Source organism: Periophthalmus magnuspinnatus, chromosome 19, assembly GCF_009829125.3.
Source record: "Periophthalmus magnuspinnatus isolate fPerMag1 chromosome 19, fPerMag1.2.pri, whole genome shotgun sequence".
Taxonomy (NCBI): Eukaryota; Metazoa; Chordata; class Actinopteri; order Gobiiformes; family Gobiidae; genus Periophthalmus; species Periophthalmus magnuspinnatus.
In genome coordinates, this window is record NC_047144.1 from 27,249,644 (window position 1) to 27,272,329 (window position 22,686).

At 39.7% G+C, this 22,686-nt stretch overlaps 1 protein-coding gene across 2 annotated transcripts in view; it reads right to left on the reverse strand.

Annotated features, from left to right (window-relative positions):
* The window catches only part of dnah9 (dynein, axonemal, heavy chain 9), a 612,810-nt gene that overhangs the window by 371,413 nt on the left and 218,711 nt on the right, over positions 1-22,686 (reverse strand). For both annotated transcript variants that reach the window (XM_033984465.1, XM_033984463.1), the window contains exons 49-51: positions 10,618-10,802; positions 6,004-6,166; positions 2,710-2,833 (exon numbers count right to left, since the gene is read on the reverse strand). In XM_033984465.1, the coding sequence (XP_033840356.1) occupies positions 2,710-2,833; positions 6,004-6,166; positions 10,618-10,802 (472 nt within the window). The remainder of the gene's footprint in view (positions 1-2,709; positions 2,834-6,003; positions 6,167-10,617; positions 10,803-22,686) is intronic.

The following is a 22,686-nucleotide window of genomic DNA, read 5'->3' on the forward strand; positions in this document are numbered from 1 at the left end:
CGCCTGGCCCTCCTCCTCGCCTGGCCGATTTTTCTTGTTTTGTCTGATCTTTCCTGTTGTTTTGTTTTTGTGTGTAGGCAGCATGGTGGCTGAGTGGCAACACTCATGCCTCACAGGAAGAAGGTTTGGCTCGATCCCGGGTCGCCCAGGCCTTTCTGTGTGGAGTTTTGCATGTTTCTCCCCGTGTCTGGATGGGTTTCTTCCGGGTACTCCGGTTTCCCCCATCAACCAAAACATGAACGCCCTTCGAGACAACTGTTGTTGTGATTTTGGGCATTACAAAAATAAAATGAATTGAATCGAATTGAATTTAAAAAAAAATCTATGAAATTTAACAAATGAAAGTCAGACATTGCTTTTCAACCATCCTTCAACAGAATTACTTAAAAAAATTAACTCATGAAACAGGCCTGGACAAAAATGATGGTACCCCTAGAAAAGACTGAAAATAATGTGACTAAAGGGACATGTTAATCCAAGGTGTGCCCACTATTTAGCATCACAGCTGTCTACAATCATGTAATCAGTCAGTGGGCCTATACATTGGGCTACAGGTCACTGTGCTGTTTGGTGACATGGTGTGTACCACACTTGACATGGACCAGAGGAGGCACAGGAAAGAGTTGTCTCAGGAGATTAGAAAGAAAAAAAGGCTATAAGACCATCTCCAAGCAGCTTGATATTCCTGTGACTACAGTTGCACATATTATTCAGAAATTTAAGATCTATGGAACTGTAGCCAACCTCCCTGGACGTGGCCGCAAGAGGAAAATTGATGACAAATCAAAGAGACGGATAATACGAATATGGTAACAAAAGAGCCCAGAAAAACTTCTAAAGAGATTAAAGGTGAACTTCAAGCTCAAGGAACATTAGTGTCAGATCGCACCATGCGTCATTGTTTTAGTCAAAGTGGACTTAATGGGAGACGACCAATGAGGACACCATTGTTGAAAACAAATTATAAAAAAGTCAGACACTACATGTTGATAAAGCCACAAAGCTTCTGGGAAAATGTCCTATGGACCAATGAGACAAAAATGGAACTTTTTGCCAAGGCACATCAGCTCCAAGTTCACAGCCAGATAAAATGAAGCATATCAAGAAAAGAACACTGTCCCTCCTCTGCTCTGTTATGTTCTGGGGCTGCTTTGCTGCGTCTGGCACAGGGTGTCTTGAATGTGTGCAGAGTACAATGAAATCTCAAGACAAGGGATTCTGGAGAGAAATGCGCTGTGCTGCAGTGCCAGATCGTCTGCATATCCACACCCAAGAATGGCTAAGAGGAAAATTTTGGACTATTCTAAAGTGACCTAAATGCCATTGAGCATCTTTGGAAGGAGCTGAAACATGCTGTCTGGAAACCTCAAACCTGAGACAACTGGAGCAGTTTGCTCATGAGGAATAGGCCAAAATACCTGCTGGTGCAAAAGTCTCATTGACAGTTACAGGAATCATTTGATCACAGTGATTGCCTCAAAAGGTTATGTAACAAAATATTAAGTTAAGGGTACTATCACTTTTGTCCAGGCCTGTTTCATGAGTTTATTATTTTTTTTTATAATTCTGTTGAAGCATGGTTGAAAAGCAATGTCTTGGTTACATTTCATAGAATTTTTATTATTACTTTTGTCAGATTGAAGTTATTTCTGTGACCATTGTGAGTTTTTATTTCACTAACCAACGGTACCAGCAATTTTGTTCTAGTGTGTAAATTGGGCTTGTACATGAAAAATAGCTGCATAAAACAACAGCCAGGTGTGAGTGACAGACGTGCGCATGTGCACGCATCAAAAACAGCCACTTCTGTTACAAAGATATATTATGTTGTGTCATGTGTGACGGTGCTTGTAGACACTTGTCAACTCCACGGACAGAGCGCAGGTTATTGAATGCTGAACAAAAATTATGTCGTTTTTACAGTGTATGGTTTTAGCATTGCCCGATGAGCATTCAAGTCTGGTCAGTAAGTAACACGTAAAGCCCGTACACCCTTGATAAACCTCCGTCTGCTCGAAGCTTGAGCTCTCTGATTGAAGGGATGTGCTGGCTCTTAGCATTACACTGACACGGCTTTTCTTAAAGGGGTGGAGGCCCCTTTTCCTCTCTCACCACTGTCCTCCAATACATATCCCAGCGTCTCCACAGCTTAGAGTTGTGTAAACATGAATTGATTCATAGTTGGATAATTAAATTATGCCGGGCAGGTGCATGGAGCCTCATTAAAATGCAAATGTATGTGGTTACTGTGGTCACTTGAGCCCTTGATTGATCATACCGCAGTATTGTGGTTACTGCAACAGCCCTATTTACCACAGTTACTATCCCACTAAACCAGGTAATAATTGGTGGATTTCAGATTCTAGAATGTGATGATGCCATAATTCCAGATGGGGGCAAGAGCCAGTTTTTCCCACTGATAACACTGTACATGTACATGTCATTGTCATCCAATAGTTAAATTCACAAATGTTGAATCTGATAATTTCTATTATTGACTAAATGCATGAAATCTCTGTATCATAACAAAAAATGTATATATTTTAGCTGCCCCTTGTCTATATTAAATATTATTTTCCTATAGAATGTTGTGATGTCATCTGAAACCCAGCAATTAGAAAAATATGATAACCTATGATTATATGGTGTTAGAGCTATCGGAGACATAATTATAAAAGTGCCTGTGTTGTATGTGCTATGTGAGCTTACCTGAGGCCAGCAGATCATTGACCAGGACGAGGAACTTATCATCTGCAACCTGAGAATCGGTCATCAGGAACACTGTACCCATGTTCTTCAGTCCAGCTTTCATGTAGAGGGAAGCCAGGTCACTCTGTGCACACACATACACACACACAAAGGAGAGGAGCAGAAAATAGATTACTTCAATTAAATTAGAATAAAATATCAGATTTATAGCTCAAATTTTAACTAAAATAGGCGTAAATAAAAGCATTTTTTTTGTTTCCATTTTGGATGTTTCCATCATAGTGGGCTTTCCACTATGAGTGGGCTTGCATCTCCACAAAACAGCGTTCCTTTGGCTATTTTTTTAATTAATTTATTTATTTCAGGGACAATGCACATTAATAAACATTTGCATGTAAATATGCCAGAATTAGCCCGAGGGCTATTTTTCATACATAGTCCCGGGACAGGTGTAAAATGTCAACCTGTAGGAAATAAAATACAATAGAATAAAAACAAGGTTATTGTTTACACTCTAAAATCATTCTTACATACAGTCGCATACAACTCCATTCTTATAGTCATAAAACCACATACATTCATTTTCAGCCACAAACACAACATACCGTTGTCTACATACAGACACAAACAGACATACAACAAAACTCAAACAAGCAAACAAGTTTACTCTCGATCTCACTCCAAATCACTAATCACTGTGGTGCCATACTGGTGCAGTTGTCAGTGTGACAATAACAAAGATGTGAAATTATATATTTTAATAATGAAATGAAAAAAAGTGTGACTTATAGTCCGGAAAACACGGTACTATGTGACATCACAAGACGGAACAGCATTTTGAGCTTTGGAGATGTAGACAGATTAATAATGGAGGATTACTAAACATGTGTGAATGAAACAAAACGCAACTCCAAACATGTCTTTGAGGAGATAACATTATGACATATCTTAAAGCTCACCAGAGTCAATTACAAAATACAGGACCTTTTTAGTTCTTTATATATCATTATACTTGCAAGTTGTGTAACAAAATTACAAGTCTCATTTAAATGCAGATTCCTTTTGTGCTTGAAGGTAGTGTCATGTGGCTGCTTTTGTCTCATGTCTATTCTGCCCCCATCCCCCACAATGCATACAGGTCCATGTAACAAAGCTTCAGTGCAGGCTTTTCTGCTCAGTGCTCTGGTATCAAAGCTGTGACAAGCACATCTATATGTACTGGTATGTGTTTACAGCACACCACAGCACAACAGGCTCAGGTCCTGTGTAAACTCTGTGTAGTTCTGATACAGATTATTTCCCTAAAAACAAAAAAACAAAACAAAAAAAAAATGTATGATTCAATGTGTTATGTAGCTGTTATTTATTATTTAAGTAACTACAACTTTGTATTAAAAATCAGTCACTATGAGACTTTCTGGACCAACTATAACCAGTAAATAGTAATAGTAATAATCTTTTTTTTTTACTGTTTATTTTCATGGTTTCACAATAAAAAATGCATACATACATACATACATACATACATACATACATAGATTAATAATAATACAAGTACAGAAATGAAAGGAGAAGGAATAAAGTAAATAGTCTTATTACATCAATTTATAGGCCCAACCAGTATATTGGTAAAACTGATATTTTGGAGCCAATACCAGATCCAACACATTTTCATGGTTCGGCGCTGATATTCTCTACTAGTATTGGTATTGGTGCATCTTTAGTTAGAATAAATTTTTGCTTTTCAGAAATGTCCAGCACCTGCTTGTCTCCATCAAGATAGCATTAAGAAATAAGAAAGTGACCACACCAGGCCAAATTTCAGTAAGAATGCAAAATAAGTTTTTTATAAGGCAGGAATATAACACCTGCAATTGGATATGGTGGAACAGGCAGAGCAATAATATCTCCATTGGGCAAGCAGAAGTCAACTCAAAAAATTATGCAGTCGATATGCACAAATACCACTTTTTCCAAAACGAGTCTGACTACTTCATTCTGAGTACTTGTTATTATTCCTCACTTACCTTTTGAATTAAGAGCATCTTAATTATTCACCATGATGAGTGTATAAGTGCATTTCACAACTTTCAGAGAGCTATGGTAACAACAACAATTAGCATTAGCTAATTGCAGGAGTTTCTTTTTTTTTCATCAAATACATGGAAAATCTGTTACAGGGTTTTTAAATTCCACTACAGAATTCTGACCTGGCATCTGGCTCAATTTTAAGAATTTTAGAATGTTATAAATGTGATGCCCTGTGAACCCAACCTATTGGCAAAACCATGTGAATTCCCAGTAATGCTAATTAGCTTAGAATTAGCAGAGTGTGTATCACTGTTAGTTTGTCAGTATTTCCATCTTATTAAGCCTGTAGTGGTTTGTCGTAATTGTCTTTCCCATACTTATCCAACTTTTGTTTAGAGTTCTGATTGGAGTCACCAAATGCATGCTTGACACCCATTATAAGTGTAGGCCATGGTACAGCCTGTAACCTCCAATTATGTCAGCCAGTGTTGTGCACTGTGCAGAATGTGACAGGACCTGCTGATGTGAGAAGTGTCAGGAGGAATTCCAGGCAGCTGCAGCAAGGTGCCCAGGAGCAAGCAGAGTTACAACCAACTAAAGTTACCGGTGGCCTGGATTCTGTATCTACTCTGCAAAAACAATTATCTGAGTAAACTAGTCTAACGGAAGTTTTGACGAAGATATTTTATTTCTACCAATTCTGATTTTAGGAGTGGGAGATATTAAAAGTAAATAAATAAATGTTGGAAGTCAGATCACAGTTTTGACTTTATCACAAGTTAATTTGCAAAACCACACAAGTGCTATTTTAAAAGGTTATCAAAGTCTTGCATTTTACTCTTTGTATATAGTAATGTATTCAAAAGCCATATTCAGCAGATACCATGGTTGGGGCTTTAATTTGATGTAGTAAAACAATTTACTGGCTCATGTAGGCCTAGAACATCTCATATCGGATGAACATGTACTCACACAAGTTTACTGGGTCTCTGGGGAAAATGCTACCCTACTCTTGTATCAGTTAACATTAGGTATAAGCAGGTATTTGAAGAGAAATTATTAATATTGCTATCAAAGCTGAAAAAAGCTGTATCGGTACAACGCTTTTGCCAACACAGTAATGTTTGTCTAATGTGGATATTTCTTTTGTCAGTATCTGTAAACTATCCAAGTGACCACATCTCCCTAAGCCCTTTGGCCCTGAAGTTTGTGTGTTGTCTGATGAGTTAGTCGTTTCTGTGTGGAGGAATGTGTCTGTGGAACCTTGAGGTCGCTGACGTCGTAGCCTTTCTTCAGGGTGATCTGGAATATCTCCAAGCCCGAGACGAACGCTGCCAGCCGGGTGAGGCTTTGCTTACCGCTGCCGCCCACTCCCACCAGCAGGGCGCTTCCCCGGGGGCTCTCCAGGATGCGGCTGATGCGGCAGCTGTGGGGGTGGGCAGAAGAGAACAGGTGTGAGGAGGACAGGGACTAGTGCTGAGTCACTGCAACAACACTTTACTGTCAACTCAGTATCAGACAGGCTTTCATATGGAGGCAGGAGCAAAACAAAAAGTGTGGGAGGTAAGATCTTGTTTTTTAATAAAGGTGCATTAACAGTATGTAACTTGTCCTGTGGAGAGTTAGGGTTACCTGTTGAATAAAATAATAGACAACGCAAATGTGTTGAGATGCTTTATTTCACAATGAAAATTCATCCTTTAAAGAGAGGTGTAATATATATTATAAAATATATTTTTTGAGCTTTCTACCATGTTTTAATGTTGTTCCCTCATCAAAAGCATGCCTGTGATCCATGCATGTTTGAGTATTTTAGCCATCTTTACTGGGCTCTATTTGAACCCTCCTTAAGGTTAGCTGTAAGATTCTGATGCGATGTGCAGTAGTTTCATTAGCGGGACGCACACTGATTGCGTTGTGATTTGAAGCGGGAGTGACTTAATGCGGGAGCAAAGGAATCCAGAGTGTCAAAAATGAAAGTGAAACTTATAAACATGTTAATACATTTATTTTGGCGAATAGCGCATTTTTCAAAACAATTGAAGGTAACATAGTGATCAAAATATGTTATGCGTTTGCAGTTACAACCCCATAGAAGTAAAACACTAACATATCCACATTACATTTCAAACCAGCAAACATGAGTCTAGATATTTATAACTTAGAATTTGACATCTGTACATATTTTTAACATTTTAACAGCAAACAACAAACCATGAAATGTAATCAATTAATTATCAATTCAGCAAGTGTCTGTAAGTTGGTGCTGGTCTCTCTACTCTTAATATGGTCGCCATATGCTTATTACACATTTACAACAATATTTCTTGTACTTAGTAATAAACCCAAAATGTTTCTTGTACCATAGACAGTCTTGGATTGGCTTCACACAAATTGTACATCCCGATAGAAATTCATAGACGTGAAATTCTCCTGCCCATTGGTACAACTCAATCACTTGGCTAGCCTGGAGTTATGTCAAATCAAATGCTCCTTTACATACAACAGAATGGCCTCCATGTTAAAATTTATACAATATCTATTTCATGATATTTATCTGGTCTCCTCACCAGTACCATGTGAAAGAGGAGGTTTAGTAACAGTAGATGTTTACCAGATGCACACAAGTTCAGAAATCTTAACTAAAAGTTAATTAGCCACATTTACACTCTATTATCTAAAATACGTGTTGAGCTGCACTGACACTTTTTTTGAGCTTTTCTGTTATAAATATCAAATATATACATATCAGAATTACATAATTTTATAATTTACTGGTCAAGGGGGACAAATAACATGATATTGATTGATCGTAATATAGTAAAGGAAACATAACTGAACTCATCAGCAGCTGCCTGATGTTTTCATTTTGCTAAATTTTGCACCACTGCTCTAAGTGAATAGCCCTAATATTTGCAAGTCCATTCAGGATCACGCAGCTCCATTGGTTTGGAGTAAAGTGCCTTCAGGCACTTAGGCCGTGTGGTCTGGTAAATGGAGTGATATAAGCTCCACTCATATCAGTGTAGGAATTATGCTTGCAGTGTTTCTATCATCACTACATATTAGTTAAGTGGCTCTTTCTGCTGTTTAGTCTTTAGTGGGCCTATATTACATTATTTTCTGATCTATGTTAAACTGTTTCCTCATCAAAAACATACCTGGAGTGTTTTGTTTCATTCTCACGTGTTAAAGTACAAAGCCTGCATATTTATCCGGTGTTCTTCTTTCAAACTGAAAACATTCAATTCCACTTTGTGATGTCTTGTGGCAATACAGGAAGTGCTCCACTGTGTTTTAAACTCCACCCACCTTCATTAGAATCATTTGGATAACTTCAGCCCTGGAATTGACAAATTCAACTGAAAATTTACTTGAAAACTACTGCTTCAGGTAACAATATGTATGCAAGTGCTTCCTCTGCTGATCAGGCGCCTTTAAAACTGCAACAAGATTTTAATGAAATCCAAAATTCCCTCATAAATCTTAAACTCCACTACACTCCAAGGAAAAAAAAATCTGGATGCATTGGTGACACAGTCACAATTTAATAATCTGGTAACAAACTTTTATACATGCACCTGCACCTGTTTTTAATGTTTTATATGAACTTGTACATTTGTTTGTTTTGTTTTCTGCTTGTATTGTATTTTAAATAGGGTGAAAAAGAGAGCCCAAGTACTCTCATTGGGTGCCTCTGTATAAATAAAGATAAATAAAATAAAAATGTTTAGAGTCCATTTAACATAATATACAACCTTGTGTTGTGTATGTGTATGTGTATGTGTATTATATTTAGGGTTTGACTGTGCTTTAAGTGGGCCAGGATACAGCATACTCAATATCACCACTTCAAAAAATGCCACTTATGAGTGTCATGATTTAACAGTACCAGTACTCAGCACAGAGCTGATTCGTGATCTCTCCTTTTACAAACACACTGCATTCTTTCTGTGATCTGAGCATGGTCTACTGTGATTGTCTTTTTTTTTTTGTGCAACTTTGTACGCTTTTTTGAGAGTATATGAATGTGCATTGTGTTCTGCGTCCTGATTGGCTAAAGGACGTGCCGTCTCTCCTACAGAACTGTAAAGTGCAGAATGCGTTCAGCCAAATTTATATAAATGTTCGATTGCAGGTGCCTCGGAAGTGTTGTATATTTGCAAGTTTTCTCCCTGACAAAATCCACAATGTCGATGAAACGTTCTGCACTGACAAAGGCACCTGCACCTGCGCCCAAAACGTGGAGGAAGATACTAACCATCGCAGAAAAAGTTGGACATGTTGAGGGAAGGTCGCAGTTACACGGCTGTGGGGCGCCATTACAGAATAAATGAATCTTCGGTTCGACACATAAAGAAGGAGGAAAATAACATAAAGACAACAGCAGCAATAAGTTTTAACAAGGATGAAAAAAGGGTTGTAATTGCCCACAACAAGACCATCATAAGGATGGAGTCTGTTTTAGCTTTGTGGATCAGTGATTGCAGGAAAAAGAACATTATGAGACACTAAAGCGGAGTGAGGCCAGGACGAAGAGGTGCGGTTATTGGAACTGTGAAATATACGTGAGTCACTATTAATCATTTCTTATGTGTCCAACCTCATAGGTTGATAATTAAAATAAAATTTGTTACAGTATTTCTAAAAGCTGTCATTTTTATTTATAGTACACTTTCATTCTATAATATTGTGCTCTTTTTTTTTTTTTTTTTTTTTTTTTATATCAACAAAGGTTTGAACTTTTAGGGTGAAATGTGAGAAAATGTTAATGCCTGTCTGAAAAAAGTCTATAAAGTGTATGGTGAGGGGGTTGTACAGCCTTAAAACATACAGTATATAACAATTGTAAAAAATAAAGCTTTCTACTTCAATATTTCACTCTGTATAGTGGCACTGAAATTACATTGTGAAGAAAAAACTATGCAGAATTTTGGGACAGTAGTCTCCCAGTTGGGCCCCATAATAAGTTACATACTATTTAAATACAGTAGATGATTTGTTTAAAATTGCAGAACACGTCACTTTTACCAATTTCATCTTAGCCGACAACGTAAAATTACCAGCATTTCTTTTTGTCCACTTAAAACACTGAGGTCAGGTTATCTCATATGAGCCATGGGGAAGTTTCACAACACATTTCCTCTATTATTAGGAGACGGATTTACATTGGCTGACTGAAGTTATGTAGTTGTTCTGAAGTCTTCTCTTGTGAAAATAATTCCCTCCATGAAAGCTGCACAGTGTAATTTTCCATCACCTGCTTGTGAGAAAAGTTCCATAGCATGCATTAAACCCATCTTAAAGGTCCTATATTACGCAAAATTCACTCATGTGAGCTTTTTGTCATGTTGAAATGCTGTTACCGCATCAAAAAAACATACCTGGAGTTATGATTTGCTTCATTCATGCATGTTTGAGTAATCCTGCATTATTCCATCTCCTACATCTGTCTACATTGCCAAATCTCAAAATGTTGTTCCTAGCAATGCTATCAAGAAGTCGTTTTAAAGTTAACAGCTATTTTTAGCCTCAACTGAACAAATCTACGACTACTACTACTACTACTACTACTACTACTACTAATAATAATAATAATAATAATAATAATAATAATAATAATAATAATAATAATAATACAAATAGTAAGTAATTTTATATATATATATATATATATATATATATATATATATATATATATATATATATATATATATATATATATATATATATATATATATATATATATAGTCGATACAAAACAACATAAAACAAAGATTTAAAAATATGTGTTTCCATCAGGATATTCTTGTGTGTTCCAATTGTATTAACTTGTATTGCAGCAGTATGTTGAGCTTGTGTCTCTATTCCACTTACATGTGTGCCATGGCGTCCTCAAACAGCACCAGGCTGAGAGTAGCGTTCACCTCGTTGTACCCGTCCAGTGCCTCCAAAAGGGTGGTACTCAGACTGCCCCATGACTCCACAGGCATGTACACAGGCTCCCCTAGGCCGTGGGCGAAGTGCCAGTACAGGTTCATGTCCAGTGCAGGCAGGGCATCCTGTGTAGATCACACACACACACACACACACACACATTGGGTTTACATGTTTTTTGGGGATATCACATTGACTTAAACCAGTGCTTCTCAAATATTTTCTATCATGCCCCCCCTCGCGATTATTATTAAATAATTACATTATTTTTATTTATTTTATCCTTATTTGAACTATACATATTGTTGGAACAACTGATTGAACCATTTGATACTGAAAACATAAAATAAAATATAATGAAATTTAATTAAATATCAAATAAAAAATAAAATTAAATAAACATCAAATTAATACATTCAAATGTAATAAATATCAAAATAATACATTCAAATTAAATAAATATCAAATTAAAACAAGCAATTTAGCACTTTGGTACGGCACCTTATATGATCTAACAGTGCTCGCTGGTTTAAGTGACATTCACAATGCGGGATGATTGTTGGCAATATTTGGCACGTTTACACTGAAGAAACTCCAGCGTCTTATCAACGTGACTGACTGCTGTAATGAGGTGTCTTAACTTATTTGGCTTCATACTGTCCGCTGCCAACATTTTCAGACACAGCAGACATCGGTCTGTCCTCGTATCCCACCGGAGTCACGGTGAAGCCAAGTGCTAAATACGCTTCATCAGACGTCCTCGTCTTATTTTTTGGGTGACTTTCGTGCGTCTATCTCCGTGTTTCTTTTCATCCCTGTTAAAATGTTTTCCATAGTGACTCTTCAAAAGTGTCTCTTGTTCACTGTCCTGTGTCACGATCTGTTCACTCTCTCTTGTTCTTTGCTGTGAGCGCTGCGTACGCGCTGTCTACAGTACTACAGTGTCATATGCAGAGTCATACAAGCCCCCCCTGGCATCTCACCACCATCGCCCCACTATTTGAGAACCACTGACTTAAACCTTAACCTTAACCTCTTATGTTATTAATTTAAAAAGGGGTATTTATTGTGAACACACAGCGTATTTTGATCACCATGATACCTTTTGTTTTGAAAATTTTATCATATATAAAGTATGTAAAATATACTAACAAGTCGGCATAAAACTCACTCTCACACTCTATATATTATATAATATTTCATTGGACTGCCTTTAGCTTTGATTGTTCCGGTTGTTCCGGTAAGCTTCTGTAATGTCACAAGACTTATTTCCATCCAGTGTTGCATACATTTTTCACCAAGATCTTGCAATGATGTGGTAGAGTCTGACCGCTGTGCAAAGCCTTCTCCAGTACATCCGAAAATTTCTCAATGGGGTTAAGGTCTGGACTCTGTGGTGGCCAATTCATGTGTGAAAATTATGTCTCATGCACCCTGAACCACTGTTTCACAATTCAAGCCCAATGAATCCTAGCATTGTCATCTTGGAATATGCCTGTGCCATCAGCGAAGAAAAAATCCATTTATGGAATAACCTGGTCATTCAGATCGGAGATTGGGTACAAAGCACCAATAAGTATCATGCTGAGCGAGGCAGCGACTGACATGAAAGATAAGATCATGGCCCGAATGAACACAAGGCAACCCTGACGCCACCTGCAGAGACTAAGTGAAGTACCATCTGAAAGTCTCCTAGAAGATGTAAATGCAGCATTGAGAGCGATCCCTACCTCAACCATCTCAGAAACCAATGAGTTGATATACACTTCAGCAGCAGTGATGCCAGAGATGCTTGGCTATGAGAGCAACCATGGGAGCCATGAGAAACAGTACCCACCATGGAAACGACGGTTAGAGGCTAAAATCAAGGCCGCACTGGAGGGAAGTGAGCCAACTGCCAGAGGCCCAGAGGGGTGCGATGAAAAAACAAGTACCCAAGAGGTACAGCCAGATGCCCATACCTGAAGCACTGGAAACTGCCAAACAAAGGCTCCAAGCCTTGGCCAAAGGCCTCTTTAGGGATAATGAAGCCAGATAAATAAACTGTCTGTTTTCAACACAACTGGCGAAAGTGTATGCTCAGTGGCAGGGTAATAACACCAGAGCAGACCCACCAAGGCTGGAAAGCGAACAGTAGTGGAAAAGTATATGGGAGAAGGAGGCATCACATAACAGCGATGCACAGTGGCTGTTGGCTCTGAGAGAAGACCACAGCAACCTTCCTGAACAGAATTCAGTTACCATCACAGTGGCAGACATCCAGAAAAGAGTCTCAGGTATGAAAAACTGGACTGCATCAGGCCCTGACATGATCCTCGCCTACTAGCTAAAGAAACTCACTGCTCTCCATGAGCGCATCGCACCACAAATGAACCAGCAGCTGGCTAACCGAAGGGCATACGATCCTGATCCAAAAGGATCCCTCAAAGAGTACAGTACCATCCAACTATAGGCCAATAACCTGTCTCTCCGTGACATGGAAGCTCATGTCAGGCATCATCATTTCTAACATAAGTGGGCACATGGATCAATACATGAGCACAGCACAGAAGGGCATCTGCAAAGATACTAGGGGAGCCAAACACCAGCTCCTGGTAGACTGCAGAACCTGTAAGACCAACCTGTACACTGCCTGGATTGATTACAAGAAAGCCTACGACTCAATGCCACACACAGATCACTGGAGTGTGATCTGGAGCTGTACAGCATCAACAGGACTCTAAGAGCCTACATTGCAAACTTGATGAGGTTGTGATGGTCACTTGCACAAGTGACCATCAAAAGTGGCATATACCAAAGACATGGACTGTCCCCACTGCTGTTCTGTATAGGACTGAACCCCCTCAAAATCATCAACAACACTGGCTATGGATGCCGACTCAGGAATGGGGCCACCATCAGTCACCTCCTCTACATGGATGATATCAAGTTGTACACTGAGAATGAGCGAGACATCGACTAACTGATCCACACCACCAGGATCTACAGCACAGACATTGGAATGTCATTCAGGCTTGAGAAGTGTAGTCAGATGTTGACAAAGAGAGGAAAGTTAGTCCACACAGATGGGTCTCACTCCCAGAAGGAACAATAGCAGACACTGAGGACAGCTAAGTTCCATGGTATCCCACAAGCAAATGGCAACCTTGAAGAGAAAACAGGGAAAGCAGCCACGGCCAAATACCTCAGATGCATCAGTCTTAAAGAGTCAGCTCAATGGCAAGAACAAAACCCAGGCAATAAACACCTGTCAGTAATCCGATACCCATCAGGAATCATAGGCTGGCCAAAGGAGGAGCTCATGACCATGCTTGGTAGGTTCCATCCCAAATCCAGCACCCTGAGACTGTACGCGAGCCATAAGGAAGGAGGCTGAGGACTAGTGAGCATGAGAGCCACAGCCTAGGATGAAACATCCAAGATCCAAGTACATCAAGGACAAGGCCCCAACAGATGATCTGCTCAGCAAATGTCTCAGACAGTGGAGTGCAGAAGAAGAGGAATCATCGTGAAAGGACAAGCCCCTGCACGAGATATACCACCAGGACATAACTGAAGTGGCTGATTTCAAGAAATCCTACCAATGGCTGGAGAAAGCTGGACTAAAGGACAGCACAAGGGGCACTCATCCTGGCTGCACAGTGGCAGGCCTTGAGCACCAGGGCCCAGATCTTCCAAAGCAGACAAGCAAAGAGGCCCCTGAGACAATCCAGCACATAACTGCAAGGTGTAAGATGATGGCAGGGAGAGCATACATGGAGCGGCATAACCAAGTGGCGGGCATAGTGTACAGAAACATCTGTGCAGAGTACAGACTGGACACCCCGAGGTCAAGGTGGGAATGATGGAGCAAAGATCCTGTGGGACTTCCAGATACAGACTGACAGAATGGTGATGGCGAACCAACTGGACATTGTGGTGGTGGATAAACAACAGAGCAAAGCTGTTGTGGTGGACACCAAGTGAAGGGAACATCAGGAAAAAGGAACATGAGAAATTAGAGAAATACCAGGGGCTGAAAGAAGAGCTGGAGAAGGCCTGGAAGGTGAAGGTATCAGTGGTGCCTGTGGTCATTGGAGCACTCAGGACAGTGAACCTCAAACTGGAGGAGTGGCTACAGCAGACATCTCAGTCCATCTCAGCAAAGATACTGCACAGAAACCTCAAGCTCCCAGACCTCTGGTAGAGGTCCCGAGCATGGAAAAGAGGGGATGAGACCTCTTCCTCTCCACTCCACTGTCTGAGACGTTCACTGAGCACTATTTTGTTTGATTATGGAGAAATATTGTGTGGGAGTATGGATGACATAGGCTTGAGGGCCGAGCATTGCATAGAATTTTAGAGCTAACCATAAGGAGGGTTCGAAAAGGGAGATATTGCACAAATGCATTGATGAGATATAGAGCCTAGAACGACATTATGGCATGTTAGAAAGCTTACTCCCTCTTTAATGATAGTCATGATCCAAAAATGTTAGTTTAAAGTTGAGGAATTCTATTGTGGAAATTACTGTTTAACTGTAAGACTGTTGATTTGTTGACCTGGTTTATGTTTAAGTAGTGGGTCTATTTACATGAAACAATAACTGACACAAAGTTAAATGACTTATTTGTCAAGATAACAAATTATATATATATATATATATATATATATATATATATTTTTTTTTTTTTTTTTTTTTTTTTTTCCACAATACAAAGTGGTGCCATTATTCAACCCCAAAGACGTGAATGTTCCACTGGACTTTAAGACAAGATTATCAATATAGCAAGTTTGTGGAGCAAACATGATAATATCTTACATCTGGGGTAGACTGACAGAAGCAAGGTGGCCAATCTGCATTATCTGCTCCTCCGACCTACACCAATCACTTATGCACATACAGAGGCATTGTGAGGTGAAGTGTCTTGCCTAAAAACAAAACAACAGAACTTGGTCTGATTCAGAATCAAACCTCTGACCTTCGGGTTGGGAGACTACTGCTCTAATCACTGAGCCACTGTCAACAAACCTTATTATCAAATAATGACAAAGTTCAACATTTGTAAATTATAAGTTTGAACATTTCATTTAAAAACTGTGAATCTGTTATATGGTCCTATGCCCTCCATTTGGCATTCAAACATTAAATTCTAAATCAACACAATACATGTATGTATGTATGTATGTATGTATGTATGTATGTATGTATGTATGTATGTATGTATGTATGTACGTACGTACGTACGTGGACAAAATTGTTGGTACCTGTCAGTTAATGAAAGAAAAACTCACAATGGTCACAGACATAACTTGAATCTGACAAAAGTAATAATAAATAAATAAAAAATCTATAAAATTTAACCAATGAAAGTCAGACATTGCTTTTCAACCATGTTTCAAAAGAATTATAAAAAAAAATAAAATAAACTCATGAAAGAGGCCTGGACAAAAATGATGGTACCCATAACTTAATATTTTCTTGCACAACCTTTTGAGGCAATCACTGCAATCAAACAATTCCTGTAACTGTCAATGAGACTTATAGACCTCTCAGCAGATATTTTGGCCCACTCCTCATGAGCAAACTGCTCCAGTTGTCTCAGGATTGAAGGGTGCCTTTTCCAGATGGCATGTTTAAGCTTCTTCTAAAGATGCTCAATAGGATTTAGGTGAGGGCAGGTCATAGAAGACAACTTTAGAATAGTCCAATGTTTTCCTCTTAGCCATTCTTGGGTGTTTTTAGCTGTGTGATTTGGGTCATTGTCCTGTAGCAAGACCCATGACCTGCGATTGAGACCAAGCTTTTTGACACTGGCCAGCACATTTCTCTCTAGAATCCCTTGATAGTCTTGAGATTTCATTGTACCCTGCACACATTCAAGGCACCCTGTGCCAGATGCAGCAAAGCAGCCCCAGAACATAACAGAGCCTCCTCCATGTTTCACAATAGGGACAGTGTTCTTTTCTTGATATGCTTCATTTTTCCATCTGTGAACATAGGGCTGATGTGCCTTGGCAAAAAGTTCAATTTTTGTCTCATATATCCATAGGACATTCTCCCAGAAGCTTTGTGGTTTCTCAACATGGAGTTTGGCAAATTCCAATCTGGCTTTTTTATTATCTGTTTTCAACAATGGTGTCCTCCATGGTCATCTCCCATTAAGTCAAACAACAACGGATGGTGCGATCTGACACTGATGTTCCTTGAGCTTTAAGTTCACTTGTAATCTCTTACAAGAAGTTTTTCTGGGCCCTTTTGTTACCATTCATATTATCCATCTCTTTGATTTGTCACCAGTTTTTCTCCTGCAGCTACATCCAGGGAGGTTGGCTACAGTCCCATGGATCTTAAATTTCTGGATAATATGTGCACCATAGTCATAGGAATGTCAAGCTGCTTGCAGATGGTCTTATAGCCTTTATCTTTAACATGCTTGTTGATAAGTTTCTTTCTAATCTCCTGAGACAACTCTTTCCTGTGCCTCCTCTGGTCCATGTTGAGTGTGGTACACACCATGTCATCAAACAGCACAGTGACGACCTGTAGCCCAATATATAGGCCCACTGACTGATTACAAAATTGTAGACACCTATGATGCTAATTAGTGGACACATCTTGGATTGTGAGTTTTTCTTTCATTAACCGAAGGGTACCAACAATTTTGTCCATGTGTGTTTGTGTGTGTGTGTGGGGGGTGTGTGTGTGGGTGTGTGTGTGGGGGTGTGTGTGGGTGTGTGTGTGTGTGTGTAAATACCAGCTTACACACACAGGAAGCTGTCAGAAGGCTTTAGCTTGCAGCCCAGATTGTGCACACAGAGCCACAGCTGCACTCTTTGACCTAGTTCATCTTACCACAAAGGCTGGGCTCAGAGCAAGGTCTCACAGGGATGCTAGTTTTCTCTGTGATAGTTCCAATAAAAAAGGACTTTTACCAAGTTTAGCCTGTTAAACACTCCGCTGCAGACTTCATTTCCATGGTATCAAGCATTGGCTGGTCTCTGTAGACTTGTTTTCAAAGGAAAACATTTCACAAAATGCTCTGTGACATGAGCTAAAGTCAGACATATTGATACTTTGCAGCTGATGTCATCAACATTCCCTGGGAGTGATATCCTAATTGAAGGCATTGCTCTGTCTGAAGCTCTGTTACTCAAGTTAGACTTTAATATTTTTAGGGCCTTGAAGCATTGACAACAATATCCAAGCAACCCATGTCACGACATGCATATTTGTTATTGTAATAGTCAACATTGAGTCAATACAAGAAAGGTAGTGCATCATGTCCCCCAAACACAATCCCGGCATCAAGCATTATCCAACAGACAGGGACCATATTTATAAATGCTAAAATGAAAGGAAGTCATTGGGAGGTCAGTGAGCAACCCCGACGAGATAGCCATTGACCCCACGGGGAATGTCTAGAGCAGGGGTCGGCAACCTTTGACACCCAAAGAGCCATTTGGACCCAGTTTCCATGGGAAAAAAACACTTGGAGCCACAAATATTTTTTGACATCTAAAATGAAGATAACACTGTATATATTGTTTTGTTTTTTTACCTTTACGCTCTGTGTAAACAACTATAGTGTGCTTATGACAGGGGTCCCCAACCTTTTGTGCACCATGGGCTGGAATAATCAAGGATTTATTTTCACAGACTGGCCTTCTACGTGTGGTAGATAAATATGGCAAAAATAAGTGCATAAAAAATACAATTCACTATACCGCTGAATCAGTGGGACCCTGCGCTTGTTTCTTTGTGATGAGATGGTCCCATCCATGAGTGATGTGAGACAATGACTCCCGTATTGTGTTTCTTATGTCCAGTCTGCCCCGCAAGTTATTCCCAAAAACTCTCTTCTTATCTTTTAATCCAGGATGCTTAGTCTCCATGTGCCAAAGCAGTTTTGAAGGTTTCATTGCCTCATTCGCTTTTCTCCGCATATTACGCAGAGCGGACTCTACGCGTGAGAGTCACCTGTAGCGACAAACCCATATTTTAAGTGGGACTCCTGGTATTGTCTGTTAAATTTAGCGTTTTTTCCAATCCAATCCAATCTTCCACTTTATTTATAAAGCACATTTCACAAACAAATGCAGTTTCCAAAGTGCTGCACTATACATTATAAATAAAAACTAGTTAAATAAATCAACATTTAGACTAAACCTCTGCAAACAACTTCTCCAAAGACTTTTGTTTTTGCTCATTTTCACTCGCTTGTGGCTCTACTTTTGGGCGACATGTCTGATACATGATATTATACATGATACTTATACATGATATGTCATCGAGGAGGACAAGAGCAGATCTAGCACAGATATAATAAACTCGGCATTATATTAAATGGATTTCTGTGACGATTTCCTCTCAGGATTTTCATTATATATCTGCGGACAAGCTTATTAGTGTGTCATGAGGGACGGGTGAAAGTTACGTCAGAGAGGATCCTCCTGCTCCTGCACAGCATCTGAAAATTGGGGCTGTGTCAGCTCACAGTCCTGTGTCTGTGAGGCGTGAGCAGTGTTGGTTTTTAACATTTTTCCGTGAGTGTGACGCTTATTGTAACGAAAAAAATACAAAAATATAATTTTATTTTAATATTTCAAGATCACAATAATCTTCCAATTTCAACTACAATAAAAAAAGAATTAACACAAATAAAATACACTTCAATTAAATACTTAGAATGTATTTTCCCAAGCCATGCAGAGCCGCAATATAAGGATGAAAGAGCCGGATGTGGCTCCAGAGCCACGGGTTGCCGACCCCTGGTCTAGAGCTTTCAAAAACAATTGTCATTGCTGTGATAATGGATATATTGTTGTTGAAAAAAATATAATTATTTTTTTATTTTTATATCTTCTTTCTTCTGCTCTTTGAGCAGGAGTTTGACTCCCTAAACAAATTTAAAAAACCCAAATTTTCCCAAAATTCAGGTGTGTGAAAAAATGTTTTTTATATGTTGCATAATTGGGCATATGCGCAGGCCCGCATATGTATCTCTCCTTCAATCCAGTTAGTCCTGGATCACAGAAAGGCACCGTTTGCAATGAGTTTAAATCCACCAAATCTCCATCTGAAGGGTCAGGCTCACTGTATAGTAAATGTTTCTTTTCCACATTTTTTATTTTTATTTTTTTGCTGATTCTTGTCAATTCTTTCCGGTTTCAATTGCATTGATTTTAGGCAGAGAGATTGGAACTATTGTTAAATTTCTATACAAGAAGAGTGTGGTTTAGTAAGTCAAGGATAAGCTAATTAGGCAGTGGTCAGTTAGTGGAGATGACAGAATTTGAAAATATATGTGCAGCTGTATTTACTGTTTGAGAAATAAGACAATAATCTACTCTTGATTGCTGATTATCATTTCAAGCGCTAATTCATGTATGTTCCAGAGTTGAAGGATTATTTAATTCTCGGTAATTAGATATGTTTGTTGAGATACAAAAAATGTTGGATTACATGGCTGTGTTCAGGCTGCTGGCGTCTTATGGGTAACCTGTCTAACCAAGAATTAACTTCCCATTTTACCTGTCACATGAGCAATTTTCCATTCTGCTACAACCCTAATGAGTTTCTCTAACAAATATTTCAATTGCAATTTGTTATTATAGCCATACAATGTTAGTAACAACAATATTTTGATCACCAATTTCCATTTCAATGGCTGCTATAAGTCACTCTCATTTTCTCCAAGATGACTCTGACTCATTAATTTCAATGAAAATCTGTTAAAAAGGACCCTAACCTCGGCCAAGTGATTTTTGCCCTGAGAATATAGATAGTATTTATATATAGCCAGATTTATTAGACATGTTGCTATAACTTTGACAGTGTGGAGTTAAAGAAGAGGAGTGTTAGAGGAGCAAAGCTGTCATGTCTCTGCAGCAGTAAGATAAGATGTGCCTTTATTAGTCCCACAGTGGGGAAATTCCAATATTTCACCGCACAGTTAAAGAACAGAAGGAAAATGGTACATGCAATAAAACAAGATAATAGATAAATAGCTTTAAATAAAAAAAAAAAAATAGACTTAAAAAATAAACTAAAAATAGACTCTAATGTAACATCTCCGTAAAGTGACTTGAGTATTGCACATAGGTGTGGTTGAATGACACATGTTCACTGTTAACAGTGTTCATTGTACAGTCTGACAGCAGCAGGAAGGAAAGACCTGTGAAACCTCTCCTTCACACAGCGAGGGCGAATCAGCCTGTCACTAAAGCTGCTCTCCAGGGCAGACAGAGCGTCCTGCAGGGGGTGAGACTCATGGCCCAGCATAGAAAAGACCTTAAGCCAGGACCCTCCTGTCCCCCACCTCCTGCACTCCACCTCCAGTCCAGAGGACAGCCCAGGACGGAGCTGGACTTCTTGATGACCTTGTCCAGCTTCTCCCTCTCTGTGATGCTGCTGTTCCAGCAGACCACACTGTACAGGATGGCTGATGCCACCACAGAGTCATAGAAGGTCTTCAGGAGTAACCCTCTCACTCACTCCAAGACTCTGCTCTGGCCCTTCCCGTACAGTGCATCTGTGTTGTGAGTCCAGTCCAGTTTGTTGTTCTGATGAACACCCAGGTACTTGTATGAGTCCACTCTCTCAATGTCCCTTCCCTGGATGTTCATTGAGGGGGCAGTAGAGTGGCGTCTGCGGAAGTCCACCACCATCTCCTTGGTCTTCCCTGCATTGATGATGAGGTGGTTCTGCTGACAGCAGTCCACAAAGTCCTGTGTTAGTTCTCTGTTATCCACATCGTCGTCATCCTTGATGAGGCCAATGATGGCAGAGTCATCAGAGAACTTCTGCAGGATGCAGCTGTCCGTGTTGTGTCTGAAGTCTGCAGTGTAAAGGTTGAACAGAAAGGGTGCGAAAACAGTGCCCTGGGTCCTCTCATGACCACACTACAGGTCATGAGATCAGACACGCAGTTCTTGGCTCTCACAAACTGGGGCCAGTTTGTGAGATAGTCCAGGATCCAGTCTGCCAGGTCACAGTCCACCCCGGCAGTCTCCAGCTTGTCCCTCAGGAGCAGTGACTGGATGGTGTTGAAAGCACTGGAGAAGTCAAAGAAGAGAATCCTCAGTGCTGCTGAGGTTCTCCAGGTGAGACAGTGAGCGGTGCAGCAGGTAGATGATGGCGTCCTCCACTCCGATGCCAGGCCGGTACGCAAACAGCAGCGAGTCCATCGCTGAGCTCACGGTGGAGCGGAGGTGTTAGAGCCACCGACCAACAGTAGCCTTGGTGATCAGCAAATAAACAACAAAAAGTAATTCACAAGAATCTCCTGCTTCCTACTTCTGAAGAGTGCAGACGCAAACCTTTCTAGCTCCTGCTGCTTCCTTCTTTACTTTGCTTTTTAATCATTTTACCTCTTCCACTGCTGGAAAATTTGTTTAGTGATGATTTCCTTTTAACCCTATAGCGTCGGATCCTATAGCAGTCACTTTCCAGCAGCATAACTCTGCAACCAGTCGTGCTCTCATGTAAATTCAAACGCCGTCTCAAAGCGGAGGCACAGGGCTATCTAAATATTTTACCATCATTACGGTAATCTGCCTCTGTTGTCCCTCGAAGGTGACGAATGAGAGCGCGGGTGCTTCGGGGATTTTCCCAGTCATGTATTCGATACGTAAAAGAAAAAATATGGATGGATGAGTAAAATAGAAGTAGTTGTGTGAAAAAAATGCAGTAAATTCTGATACTTCGTTTAACATGATTTTTATGGTTAAAAAAAGAATAGTCTAGGTGAGCTATACTGGCCCATAGTGTGCTCAGTCCTTAAAGGGTTAAGTAAACTGAGACTTTTACACCATTTTAAATTTTTTAAACTAAATTTCTGATGAGCCAACAACATGTCTGGGGGAAGAAACCAAAGGAATTCTTTCTGTATATGCTGTCTGAACTATCAACAACAAATTAATTAGCTACAAGCACGGATAATTGTTTTAGAATCAGAAAAAGGACTTCACCGGATGCTCCCTGTGACCTCCAGTGGTAAGCAGCCCACAGTTACTTTCAGATAAGAG